At 39.5% G+C, this 14,955-nt stretch overlaps 1 protein-coding gene across 2 annotated transcripts; it reads left to right on the top strand.

The window, feature by feature from the left end:
* Positions 1-1,061: 1,061 nt before the first annotated feature.
* Positions 1,062-10,072, top strand: LOC138627599 (cytoglobin-1-like). 2 transcript variants are annotated; one of them, XM_069710038.1, is made up of 4 exons: positions 1,062-1,206; positions 2,516-2,658; positions 6,839-7,070; positions 9,134-10,072. In XM_069710038.1, exons 2-4 carry the CDS (start codon positions 2,516-2,518, stop codon positions 9,296-9,298), a joined length of 540 nt encoding a protein of 179 aa, XP_069566139.1. In that variant the 5' UTR covers positions 1,062-1,206; the 3' UTR covers positions 9,299-10,072. The 2 variants fall into 2 exon arrangements, with proteins under 2 accessions (XP_069566139.1, XP_069566138.1); XM_069710037.1 differs by lacking the exon at positions 1,062-1,206 and adding an exon at positions 2,321-2,427.
* Positions 10,073-14,955: the final 4,883 nt, after the last annotated feature.

Here is a 14,955-nt window from a genome sequence, read left to right on the forward strand (position 1 = left end):
CCCACAAAAGCTTAAAATTGAGTTGCAAAAATGTCGGGATTTTGTTATTTTTGGGCGGGTGGTTATGAGACATGATGTAAATGTATTTACACACGCAGGCTTCTGTCATTTTGAATAACTGTATGACAGATTAAACAACCATCATATTGTCATGTATTAAATCCAGATATTGGGATTGTTACTCATACTCATGGTGCTTGGAGGAGAAAAACTGTGGCAAAATGTTCTTTTTTAAGGTTTCCTGATTAAACCAAAAGCCTTTTGTATTGTGTACCTATTATTTACCCTCAGTATCTGACAGATAAGCCAACATGCACAGTTAATGATCGACTTCTACAAATAATAATAAAAGTAGAACAAATTTCATTCATCTCAAAATAGTGTTCGAAAGGACCTATGAAGCAGTATTACCCCAACTGTCCACCAGATGGCATTACTCATTAGCTCTGCTTCTACTGAAGAGTAATGTCTTTGAATGTAACACAATGATTCAATGAGATCCTTGTTTTCCTGAGGAGAGTTGGTTAAAGGTATTACATTACTCATGAACTACAGTCTACTCTATTAGATTCCTATCGTGTGTACAACTGCACAGGCACAAGTGACATGTAAAGGATTTACAAAAAAACATGTGGGTTCCTCTGTAGAAATATAAACCAGTAGAGTAAAAGTAGAGCACACTGATCTAAATTCATTGGTCTGTTCATGCACAGTAACCTATCTGACAGGAACAAACTGATCCCAGACAAACTGGTTCGATGGACATATTAAGCCTGCTATAATGAGCTTCATAAACTGATTATTGACAAACTCATTGTATTTTATTGGGAGTAGACTGATCTTATTACAACATTATATTATTTCCTATTGTAATTAGCTGATAATGGGCTATTACACATCCGTTTTGAAAGGTTACTTTTAGGCCACAGCAATCCCGGAAATACACTTCAGCCCAGTTTTTTTTCTTGATCGCTAATAGCACACTATCAAAGACTCTGTCAATGTTTAACATGGGGCTGTACATTACACCTCCCCAGGAACACAGTTAATATCACCTCGGTCTTAGCCTCTGTTATAATATCTGATGTATTTTTATTTGGTCTCCTTCAACAGTTAGACTACGGGTAAATGGATTCTGTTCATAGAGCCCTTTATGGAGTAGAATAAGAACATTCCGAAGTTTTTCAAGCTGACAACACAAGTAAGGTATGTCTTCCCCCCTGATAATGCTGGAAAATGTATGGTTTTTATTAAAACTGTGCAGTGACCAGGAATGTGTGGGTCTCTTAAGGGGGTGGATATACTGTTTAATGGTAAGAGTAAAGCCATGTGAAATGGACTCAAAAATGCTGGTATACGACACAAGTAAGGTATGCCTCCCCCCCCTGATAATGCTGGAAAATGTATGGTTTTTATTAAAACTGTGCGGTGAACAGGAATGTGTGAGACATGTGTGGGTCTCTTAAGGGGGTGGACATACTGTTCAATGGAAAGAGTAAAGCAATGTAAAATGGACTCAAAACATGTTGGTATACAACACAAGTAAGGTATGTCTTCCCACTGATAATGCTGGAAAATGTATGGTTTTTATTAGAACTGTGCGGTGAACAGGAATGTGTGAGACGTGTGGGTCTCTTAAGGGTGTGGCCATACTGTTTAATGGTAAGAGTAAAGCTATGTAAAATGGACTCAAAACATGCTGGTATACAACACAAGTAAGGTATGTCTTCCCATTGATAATGCTGGAAAATGTATGGTTTTTATTAAAACTGTGCAGTGAACAGTAATGTATGAGACATGTGTGGGTCTCTTAAGGGTGTGGCCATACTGTTCAATGGTAAGAGTAAAGTCATGTGAAATGGACTCAAAACATGCTGGTATGATTAGTGTCTTGCACAGAACAAAGCAAAGTGAAAAGACGTCTGCCCTATTTCTGATGGATGTCATACTGTTTAATTCTCAGTTAGCAAACTGTTTTTACATTTACGTCGGCAGGGCTTTGTGAGAAATTCAATATCATTACAGGTCAATCTCCTGGATAGTGTGGAAAAGGTCAGGGTGTCTTATTTTAGCACCATAATATTGCATTGCATCACACGTCTGACTCTCTTATTAAGGATTTGTTTCCCATCTCATCACGTTTTCATCAAAGACCACCTACAAAGGTGAGGTGGGTAGAGGGAGAAAAAGGGAGAGAGGGAAGGAGGGAAGGAGGAATGCAGAGTGTAAAAGAGAGGGTACAGAGGCTCCTCCTCTTTCTCTGCGTGTGTTTCTTGTGTTTTTTCAGCCTGTTCTTCACTCACACTCTTGCTCAGCACAGATTCAGAGGTAGAGAGCAAAGATTCTCACTGGGAAAAAAAAGGTGGACAGGGAAACAAAATCTTTTTTCCTCTCTCAACAGGAATAAAGACACAAACAAGAAAAAAGGTAGAAATTGTGTGTATTTTGGGGGAGGGGTACTCTCATCAGCCCTGCCTTCTGCATGTGCTCAGCTCACTACACACTGTGTTTCCAGATGGAGAGGATGCAGAGAGAGGGAGAGGTGGACAACCTGGAGCAACCAACCCCACTGACTGACAAGGAGAGGGTGGTAATCAAAGACTCCTGGGCAAAAGTCTTCCAGAAATGTGATGATGTTGGGGCAGCCATACTAGTCAGGTATTTCTCTCTGTAGTTTACTTTCTTGTCTACATGTTTGATGTTTTATATGCAGCTTGAGCACAGAGTTACAAAGATATTCATCTAATTCAAACAAACAAACAAACAAACAAACAATAATAATAATATTAATGAGAGAGAGAGATGATCAAAGTGACAAATGCTATCTCAAAGGGGAATGTGCGGTATTTGAGCTATTTTGGTATTTATCACCAATAAACTTTATTATGGTTGTTTAACCATTAACACACTCTACTGTTCAGTAGCATTTCAGAAGCATATTCCAATTTTCTTTTGTTAATATTCATCAAAAAACAAATATATCAGAGCTGAGCACAAAAGAAAAAACAACAAGAAACAATTTCTGCAATTTGGCAACAAGATTGTATTTGGTCTGGGAGGGATTTTAATAAGGGATACACAGAAGGAAAAAGAGCTGGAAATCACATCATAAATTTAGAGGTGAATGTGTAAAGTTAATAATCGAAGAAAGGTTTAGAAGTTCATAGGTTAACACAGATTGTACTGATATGGAGGTAAATGCATGAATACATAAATAAATTTAAAAAAATTAATGGCTAGAACAACTAATATTAAATGCATATATGCATACACACTTTTACACATAAATACATAGAGGCTAGATGGGCTAGATAGATGAACGGATATGGACATATATATATGCACACACATACATACACACAAACATACCTCACTGAATTGAGTTCAAAGAAAAAAAAAAGTTTTTAATTTGTCTTTAGATTCTCATCTCTGCAACTTTATTTCGTTCACACCTTTTGGGTCAAATTTGCCTTTTGCCTCTTTTCACCTCAGTGATATTAGTGCACCTGCTATACTGCCAGAAAGCCTGCTGATGCTTTTCTGTCACAGACAACCTGTTTTTACCAATAACCTGCAAAGAGATCTGTCTGAATGAAGTCCATTGTTGGAACTTCTTTGCTCAGAATGTAGCATCGCTAAACTTTAATAATCTAATTGACTTTACAAGTTTCCAGTCAGAAAACAGTTCATATGCGAAATTCTCACCTCACAATTTTTCTTGATACTAATTTGAAGTTGTAGACGCAAAAGATAAATATTGCAATCCATCATTCTGACATATTTGGCTCTCTTTGGGCTCCCTCCCTTAAAGAGCAGGTCATGTTTTGAATGCCAGCATAGAGGGCCAGGCAACCTACCGCATCGTGATTCCACAACACACCTTTTTCTCTGAAAACAAGTGATGGCAGCGTTCTCTGTTACAGGTTCGACAGGTGTTTCAAATTTCTAGTCTTAAGTCAATCAGTTAAACATTCACTATATATAATTACCTTTCAGACCTGTTGGATTATTCCTGCTGTTGTTACAGTGACTGTCTTCCTTTAACAGTTACAGTGATTTCCAAGAAAAGAAAATGTTGAAAAATCCAACCATCTGTAGGGATTTGGAAAAGGTGTGAAGGCTTTGACAGGCTTTTATGCGTGACAAAATGCACTGCATGACACAGCATGCCTTCATAATCCTCTCTGATTGCAGGAGGTAAAAGCTGAGAGGGAGGAAAGCATTAACTCAATTTACAGCTTATATTCTGATTTACAATCCATCACAAAGACCCCGCAACCTTCAGGAATTTGAGGAATGAGGACTGATTGATAAGGGTGACCCTGAGAAATTCTTCTTTTGCCAGTCGGAATAGAGCCTATCACTGTGTTGAACCTAAACACTATTGCTAATCCTTCAAACTAACTCTCTTTTTATAGGGTAACAGATAACATCCAAAGTAGAAAATCATGGTGCTCTGTTTCTGAAATTAGAAACTTTTCTGAATTAAGCTCTTTGGTTATTCTTCAAATAAGATAAGAAAGGATTAAGAGTCCAATGACCATATAAAATACTAATGAGGCTATTTATATGCAACCACAGGTCAGGACAAGACAGAAAGATTAAACACCACAGTTCCTCATTAGTTTGTAGTGAAACTAGGAATTTTTTTGCTCTTCTTGCAGCAGCCCGCTGCAAGAAGAGCAAAAATATTCCTAGCAGGGCCTCCCAAAGCTGGAAAACTAATACAGCACCTTCTAACCTCTGCCCTTTTCAGACATTTAAATTGACAAGTAAAACTTACATCTAGCCATCTGCTTCAAATAAAACAGCAACCAGATGCATTGGCCCTCTTCCCAGACTGTGGGAGGGGGTGGGTTTTTAGGTTCCTCTCTGATAATTTCCCATGATACCTCTCAGGGTCAAGCGGCTATAAAGACAAAGAAAACATCTGAAAGAGCACAGTGTGAGTCAGGATGTACAAACAGACATTCAAATCGAGACCTCGAACTTGAATTTAAATGGGAACAATATCATATTTATGCAAACAGAAACATGAAACATTAGCTGTCTTTGCAGTAATTATAATTGCAAAGTCAAATATTAAGTCAAAGAAGACATCAAGTGTGCCCATCATAGCCTTAGTGAGCAGTGACATTAAATTGTTTACCTCTCTAATTAACACTTTTCTCCTTTTATAGAAACTATGCAGGGTTGTCAGGTCTTTAAGCCATGACAGAAACTAAAGTAAGCAAAATAAATATTGGTGAACAGCATGCTTATTGCACAGGTGTGGCTTGGACTGGTCAGCATAAAAGGTCACTCTAAAATGTGTAGATTTATCATCCAACACAATGCCACCAATGCCACAGGTTTTAAAAGAGCAGGCAGTTGGCATGCTGACTGCAGGAATGTCCACCGGAGCGGTTGCCCAGAAACTGAATGTTCATTTCACCACCATGAGCCGTCTCCAATGTTGTTTCTGAAAATTTAGCAGTATGTCCAATCGGCCACACAGCTGCAGACCACATGTAACCACACCAGCCAGGCCACATCTCGTCTCCGATTGTCTGACAGAAGCCACACAGATAGCTGATTCAACAGTTTGTTTGTGCAACCAAACAATTTCTTCATAAACCCTCTCAGGGAAGTTCATCTGAGTACTAACTGCTGTCTTGAGCTGACAGCAGTTCAGTGTCATAGCTAACATGAATGGGCAAAATCTTACCTCAGATGGCCTCTTGCACTCTGGAGAAGTGTTCTCTTAGCAGATTAATCCTGGTTTACTCCGTACCGGGCAGATGGCAGACAGAGCGTATGGCATCATGTGGTCGAACAGTTTCCTCATGTGAACGTTGTGAACAGTGGCACATGGTGGCAGGTAGGGTTATGTTAGGGGAAGACATTTGCTATAGACAGCGAACCACAGGTGCATTTTATTGATGTCAATTTGAATACACAGATACTTTGTGACAAGATCCTGAGCTCCATTAATCTGCCATACATCCTCCGACATATTGCAGCATGATAATGAACATTGCAAGGATGTTGCAATGATCTATACTGAATTCTTGGAAGGTGAAGACATCAGAGTTCTTGGAAGGCCTGCATAGTCACCAGTCATGTCCCCAGTTGAGCCTGTTTGGGTTGCCCTGGATCGACATAGGTACCAAAATACATGAAACATAGAAAAAATATATGATAAACTGTGTTTACTGCAAAAAATAATTAATGATGAAACTTCATATTTTAGAGAGGCCTTTTATTGTGACCTGTCCAAGGCACACCTGTGCAATAACCATGCTCTTTAATCAGGAACTTGATATATGCTATACCACACCTGCCAGGTAGATGGATTAACTTGGAAAGGTAAAGTGCGCACTAACACAGATTTTAATAAATTTGTGTACAAAAGTTGAGAGAAAGAAATCTTTTGAGTATTAACTTGTTAAATAAAGGAAAAATTGTACTTTCTTTTTGGCCTACTATGCTGTATTATATTCAATAGCTATTGTTTAGTATATCTAAAACTTTACCTCTGTAAGGAATTCTCTCATTCAGACATTTTCCGTGACGATTTCTCAGCCGCTTTTCCTACTTTTCTAAATTCTTTTCAAATATATGAGAACCATAGCACACAGTATCTGGTAAAAGCAAACATTTATAGGGAAAGCATGCAGCACTCCCATGTGAGAGCAAGTGTTTACTCATGGTATCTTGCCAGCTTGAAAAATGAACGTGGGTTTGTAAGATCAAGCTGGTGCAGGCTTAAAGGATGATGAGAATAGTGCAGATTCGGCAGCTGCACATCGTACACAACATATCTCTCGTTAAACTCTCTAACCCTCCTCCTTCGCAGGCTGTTTGTCAACTTCCCCTCATCTAAGCAGTACTTCAGCCAGTTCAAGGACATTGAGGACCCAGAGGAGATAGAGCAGAGTTCCCAACTGAAGAAACATGCTCATCGGGTAATGAATGCTATCAACACGCTGGTGGAGAGTCTGGACAACTCAGACAAGATGGCTTCAGTGCTGAAGCTGGTGGGTAAGACCCACGCTCTCCGACACAAGGTGGAGCCTGTGTACTTCAAGGTAAAGTGTGAGTGAAAACAAAACAAAGTGACACATGCTTTAAAAGATTGGGATGCTTGTGATATGACAATGGACCATATATAGAGAGATGTATAGATAAGAAATTTCAGTGAAAAACAGTTAAAGCTGCTTTAAGGGATTTTTGCCAACTAGACTCTGAGAGGCAAAAAGACAAAACTGAAAAACAAGTTGTGTCTCAAATCCATACCACAAATACTAATTCTATACTGTATACCACATTCTCATCATCATAGTCTACTGTTTTACCCGTTAGTATACAAATTAATCCATATGATCACAGAAAATGACGCGTATGTCAATGTCAAACATCAATCAATCTGTAAGTTTGAAATGTCACAGCACGCTTTACAAATACACACCATCACCCAATAGTTTATTTTCATGTGAGCCCCCGTTTCCCATTGACCCATTAAAAGAACACTCAAAGATCTACCATATATGCACATTGTCTGGTTTGCATATAGTTAATTTGACACCTTTTCAGTGTAAACATCCTACATAATAAAAAAAAAAACTACTTAGAGTTATGTACAGAAAGAGCGAGACTCCCACAAGTTTCCTTGATCTAGGTTTACAGCTCACTATCAACAGAGCCAAACAGTTCAGTTAAAACATGAGAAAACCTGTGAAAAGCTGAGACATGCTGTATGTCAGATGAGCAACAACACAAAACACAATCATTGTACACAATAATACTGTGTTAATGAAATTATTATGAGAAGGTCCCAACAAATTTCTAAGATCAAATTCATTTGTCCTTAGAAGTGAAATTAACTATTGAAAAAACAAATGAGACTGTATTTTGAGATTAAAAAAAATATTTTATATGTTGAACTATGTAGGCCACTGTGCAGTCAATTCTTGTAAACTTGTGAACAGAAAGTGCTGCCAACACAGTAGTTAACCAACACAGCTGTTTGGACTGTAGCAAGGTTGGTGCTACTGGGGTTTCTCCTGGACACAGATGACTCGCTCAGTCACACGTTCGGGTGTAAATGCGTTTATTCGCCCTGACCACACACCAATGTCTCTGTGCCAACGCTTTCCTCCCAGCTTCCTTCTCCCTGCTCACTTTATAGGGGAGCACTCGTCAGTCCACATTTGGCACAGCTGTGCTCATTACGCCTTCCCGGCATCGTTCCCTGAACCACTCCTCCCACTCTGTACCCCCTGCAGCTGAGCTAACCACACCCCGCCACCACATGGACTAATAAAACAGGATTTGTAGGATATATTCATAAAAATGCCACTTTAATTTAAGTTACTGTCTGGAAAGTTTTCAATGTGAATTCAATCATAGATTTGTATCAATAACAATACATGAATACATAAATAGATAACTAATACATGAAAAAACACTGTTAAGCCCTTGAGCAGCTGAGATCTTTGAAGCGTTAGATGATAACTCGTTGTCATTTAAAGATCGCACGACCTCTTGTTGACTTAAACTGAAAAACATAGAGGCAGCCTGAATGATGAAAATGGAACGTGGCATTTGACAAATTGTTGATAAGATTGTTTACGGAGAACAACAGTGTTCCTAGTATGGATCCCTGAGGGATGCCTTTTGATACAGGAAGGGAGGAAGAGGAAGCAAACTGTGTTCCAGCTGAGAAATTTGAAGCCTGCCTGCTGTTGAGATAGAACGAATACTACTGGTGTCAAAAACATTGTTCACTGATAAACTTTAGCTAATTTGGAGATTTGAATGCAACTCAGGGATCCCCTCATTTCAGCAAAAGAAGAACAAAGGCAGATTTGCAGATATTACAATTCTGATTGTTGGAAAGGGTATAAGATTAAAAATAAGTCATAGTTTCTGCTATGAAGTCTACATCCAACTTGAGAAAGTCAGGATCAAGCTTGTCAGGAAATGTGCATTTGTTAGGATCAATGCAGTTGCTTTAAGGCTGTATGGACCATCATATCAATAAGAGTTAAATGTTTGAACTCTAGAATTAAATGATTGCTTTGGATATGGATGTAAACCCCTAAAGGCTCAAATTAGAAAACTGAGGTAGATTTGTTTGTGTCTTGCTCAGATTCTGAGCGGTGTGATCCTGGAAGTCCTGGGAGAAGAGTTTCCAAAGGTTGTCACGCCGGAGGTGGCCACAGCGTGGACCAAGTTCTTAGCAACGGTCTGCTGCAGCATCTCAGCGGTCTACGAGGAAGTTGGCTGGACGAAGCTCTCGACCTCAACGGGATAAAATTTTTAGACTTGGATCGCGCACACGGGGATCCTTCTAACTTTTGGCCTGATGCCTCATGAGTCAAGAATCAGTTGATTGTAATCCGGGTTTACAGTTTGATGTAGTCTAAAATAATCATGGGCTGTGGAACATACTCTAATATAAACAACAACAATAAGAACATGTACTCTGCCTCTGTTGTGGCTAGCAGTGGGTATGCATGTGTGTGTGTGTGTGTGTGTGTGTGTGTGTGTGTGTGTGTGTGTGTGTGTGTGTGTGTGTGTGTGTGTGTGTGTGTGTGTGTGTGTGTGTGTGTGTGTGTGAGAGAGAGAGAGAGAGAGAGAGAGAGAGAGAGAGAGAGAGAGAGAGGAAGGAAGGAAGGAAGGAAGGAAGGAAGGAAGGAAGGAAGGAAGGAAGGAAGAAAGGAAAATACTTAAAGCTGCTCTCCTTACGTTTGTAACCCATTTAAAGGAGACGGCAATGATAAAGAAAATGCAACCATAGAGCCAACAGTGGACGAGAGGTCACATTTGAGTTGGATGTGCCTTCTACCGAATGTGTATATCTACAAATTATAATGTAAACACCATTCTTTCTTAAACATAATGATGTTTTTCAGATATGTATCAGTCTGTATCCACTCGTGTCCACTTTATTAGATATGAATACAAAGACATTTTTAAATTTTTAACAGTTAATCGTAACGATTGCACATCGTTTTTAATTATGACTCACATTTGTATCTGTCATTGACTAAACTTTGAAATAAAAATACAAAAGAAAACCCTCTAATGTCTCAACAAAGGTTTGCATTCTTTGAACTTTATTTCTGCCCTAATCTGACTCTCCTGTGTTTCTGCTCACTGACGAGTCAACAATATTACGCCTTTTCTCCTTCTTGGCCTACTGCTGCCTTATTCTGTGCTTGAGTCAACAGTGATACGTATAAGTGGTTTAGCTGCTGACGGTCCCTATTTATACCCCCATTTATCTCACTATCCTCTCTCTTTTCATGATATATTGTAGGAACACTGCACTTGACCTGCAGGGATGTCATTAGAGGGTCTGGTATATTTAGCCCTTTGATAGCCAACGTAGATCCAAGTTTGAGCACAACATCAGGGAATCAGGAAAATCCAGACATACAGTAATTGAACTGACACATTTTATTCTCTAAACCCTGTGAAGCTGTCATAGGCCTGCCCATGAAATGCTTCCCTTTCTTAACAAAAAAGTACAATCTAGCAGTTGATTTGGCTTGCTGTGCTAACAATGTGGTGTTGAGGTGGGTTGTTTTCAGAATAGCAGCACACAGCATGCTCTGTTTGCCTCCCAGTTTTGCCAGCCAGATCTCACCCCCCCCTCCTTGATCCTAGATAATCCTCTGTGCTAATCTCCCCAATCATGGGAGGGAGCCAAGCGGAAAGGCAGGAATAGTCAGATTGTTACACCACAAACTCTGCCTTTTACCAGTCCAGCCTTTCCAATGGGGGAAGAAGTTCCAGGGCTCTAAAAAAAAACACCAGCTGGCCCAAAGCAAGAGATCCTTGGGGTAGAACCATGTGTACAACTATGATGGTCCTCACCACCATCGCTCTCATACTGCGGCAGAGGTTCTCCAACAAAATCAGACCGTGAGTACAAACCTTGGGCATTTTTTGATTTTTGGCACCAATGCAGAGTGATCTCTTGTGATGTGTTCCGACTCCTCCTGCTTCTTATCAATGTTCTGTTTTTGGATTTAGATTCAGACAATACCTGAACAAAATGACAAATTTAACATCATTAGCTTTAAGAGCAGTAATACTTCATAAAAGCAAATTATGTAAAATACTTCCACCTATACAAAATTATGAGCACACACATACACAATGACACAAAAAAAGTGCATATGTGTTACATGTGTGGGAGAAAGTGTGAGAGAGGGAGAGACTTATCTGCATCATTGATTTAAAACCGCTCCTGTGCTTATTTTTGGGTTTGCCTTGAGCAACTGTGTGTGGATTAAGTGGTTAGATACATAACAACAGTGTATTGCAGCTTTTTTAATGGAGAGATGAATGGAGGAGAAAACATCAGAGCTCTCGGGTTCATGGCTACTAATTGACTCAAAGTGCAATCTCCTCAACCCCCCCTGGCCCTCCTGACCTATTCACACAGCAATAGCTAACAATGCCGTGGCTACAGCACCATGGAGCGTGGCACCATCCAGCTCACACAATTAAGAGTGAAGAAACAGAAAAACCTGCTTTATATTTTAATGAGTTTACATCCTCCATCCTGAAGATGGCGTTTTATTGACCATTTACGATTACGTAAAGATAAAGGTATAGCATTCAATATTAAATTCTTATCATATATTATGTTCTTTATCACCCATCACAGGCAGAGAGGAGATGCGGAGAAAGACGTGCCATACATGAAGAGCAATGGAGCAACAGAAACACCAAAATGACAACAGTGAACAGGACAAGGTAAGGAGACTAAAATAAATTTAGTCAGTGAAAGCACACAAAAGAAATGTGAAGACAGATTGTGAAAAACAGTAGATGTCCAGACTCTTGGGATTTAGCATTGTTCATTTCAAAACATTTGGCATTTACAGTTTTAATGATGCATCATTCAGCGCCTTCCTTTAGATCCTCCTGGTCTGGTAAAAAATAATACATGCTCCCCAAATTCATCACTTTCAATTTGTAATGCAGCCTTTATGTTAAAAATAAATAAAAACAAAAAAACATCAGGGAGGCTCCAAGCCCAAGCTCAGATAACCCTTTACAACCCCAGACAGTCCACAATGCAAAAAGAATCAGAGATCTGGAGATCTGCAAGGGAACGCAAAGTTTGGTCTACATACCAGTAACATATACCTCCCCAAAACGTCTCACACTTGGCAGGAACTCAGGCTGAGAATAGGCTTGTGTTTAATCAGTTATCACTAAGGCAGCTGTTTTATCTTTCGTCATAACAGTAGTGAGGTAAACAGTTCACTTGTGAACTTGCATGTCTCTGATTGGCCAACATAGCGCTTTGCTGGATGATGTGGCGTGCAGCAAAAGGTGACCCCGGTCCACCTTGTTTGCCCAAAAACCCTCAGTTTCCGCTTCCAATGTGGCTCCATTTAAATGAATGAAAGGGATACATGTTTTTGCATGTCTGTCTGACCTATGTCCCGCTTTCCACCTTGCTGCATAGATTACACACTACTTTTATATATATATACTTTTAATATTCATGTATTAGCTCTGAGCATTGGGGTTGGATGGAAATCATGCAGAATCGTAGAACATGGTTGTCATTCAGATACTGAGCCAAGGAGAGAAAACCCTGATCACATCATTGGGGTTATCATGTTAGACTTGATAAATCTCCTCCAGAGCCAGCTACAGCAGACGTTTATACAACTTAATACAGGCTGAGCTGTAGTTACCATGAAAGATTACTGTACTTTAACCTGACACTTCACCTTCAACAATACATGTCTAGTGGCAGCAGTTTGGCGATATTTCCTCCAAGAAATTCCATGTTAAATTTATCAAACAGTTCTCAAATTAATCCAGAACTAAAACTCCACATAAGAAAGTAAAAAATAAATAAAAATAATAATAATAATTAAAAATTAAATATATATATATAGTGGTGTGAAAAAGTGTTTGCCCCCTTCCTGATTTCTTATTTTTTTTACATGTTCGTCACACTTAGTAAATGTTTCAGATCATCAAACAAATTTAAATATTAGTTAAAGTTAACAAGTAAACACAAAATGCAGTTTTTAAAATGAAGGTTTTTATTATTAAGGGAGAAAAAAAAATCCAAACCCACATAGCCCTGTGTGAAAAAGTGTTTGCCCCCTAAACCTAATAACTGGTTGGGCCACCTTTAGCAGCAACAACTGCAATCAAGCGTTTGCGATAACTTGCAATGAGTCTTTTCCAGCTGTGGGGGAATGTTGGCCGACTCATCTTTGCAGAGTTGTTGTAATTCAGCCACATTGGAGGGTTTTCCAGCACGAACCGCCTTTTTAAGGTCATGCCACAGCATCTCAATAGGATTCAGGTCAGGACTTTGACTAGGCCACTCCAAAGTCTTCATTTTGTTTTTCTTCATCCATTCAGAGGTGGACTTGCTGGTGTGTTTTGGATCATTGTCCTGCTGCAGAACCCAAGTTGGCTTCAGCTTGAGGTCACGAACAGATGGCCGGACATTCTCCTTCAGGATGTTTTGGTAGACGGTAGAATTCATGGTTCCATTTATCACAGCAAGTCTTCCAGGTCCTGAAGCAGCAAAACAGCCCCAGACCATCACACTACCACCATCATATTTTACTGTTGGTATGATGTTCTTTTTCTGAAATGCTGTGTTACTTTTACACCAGATGTAACGGGACACACACCTTCCAAAAAGTTCATCTTTTGTCTCGTCAGTCCACAGAGTATTTTCCCAAAAGTCTTGGGGATCATCAAGATGTTTTCTGGCAAAAATGAGACGAGCCTTAATGTTCTTTTTGCTCAGCGATGGTTTTCGTCTTGGAATTCTGCCATGCAGCCATTTTTGCCCAGTCTCTTTCTTATGGTGGAGTCATGAACACTGACCTTAACTGAGGCAAGTGAGGCCTGCAGTTCTTTGGATGTTGTTGTGGGGTCTTTTGTGACCTCTCGGATGAGTCGTCGCTGCTCTCTCGGGGTAATTTTGGTCGGCCGGCCGCTCCTGGGAAGGTTCACCACTGTTCCATGTTTTCTCCATTTGTGGATAATGGCTCTCATTGTGGTTCGCTGGAGTCCCAAAGCTTTAGAAATGGCTTTATAACCTTTTCCAGACTGATAGATCTCAATTACTTTCTTTCTCATTTGTTCCTGAATTTCTTTGGATCTCGGCATGATGTCTATCTTTTGAGGATCTTTTGATCTACTTCACTTTGTCAGGCAGGCCAAGTGATTTCTTGATTGAGAACAGGTGTGGCAGTAATCAGGCCTGGGTGTGGCTCGAGAAATTGAACTCAGATGTGATAAACCACAGTTAAGTTATGTTTTAGCAGGAGGGGGCAAACACTTTTTCACACAGGGCCATGCGGGTTTGGATTTTTTTTCTCCCTTAATAATAAAAACCTTCATTTAAAAACTGCATTTTGTGTTTACTTGTGTTATCTTTAACTAATATTTCAATTTGTTTGATGATCTGAAACATTTAAGTGTGACAGACATGCAAAAAAATTGGAAATCAGGAAGGGGGCAAACACTTTTCCACACCACTGTATATATATATATATATATATATATATATATATGGATTTTGGTGCAAATTCAAAATATTTGTGTGTGTTTAGGGTGGGGTCACAAAAGGGGCTCCAGACAAGGGGGAGAAAGTGGAGCAGTGGAGCATGTTGCAGACGCACAGATGCATGAAAAGCCAAGATGCCTGCCCCACATTTGGCTTTTAAGTACTCACTGCTACACTGCTAATACTAAATGATTCAGAGGCAGAACAACAATCCATCATCTCTTTGGAGGGTTATTATAAATACACTCCCTCCCTGCAGCTGCACTGTTTAATGCAGGTGTAAAGATGTCAATATAAAGTAATAAACCACTGCATGGAGATTTTATACAGGTCACAGGCCTCTGATTTGTTATTTTGCACATTAGCTGAGTCATGTTGTGGACGTTAAGAGTATTCAG

This window comes from Brachyistius frenatus, unplaced genomic scaffold (genome assembly GCF_029030835.1).
Source record: "Brachyistius frenatus isolate BFR_SWC_R1_liver_20210118 unplaced genomic scaffold, ASM2903083v1 Contig_88, whole genome shotgun sequence".
NCBI classification, from domain to species: Eukaryota; Metazoa; Chordata; class Actinopteri; family Embiotocidae; genus Brachyistius; species Brachyistius frenatus.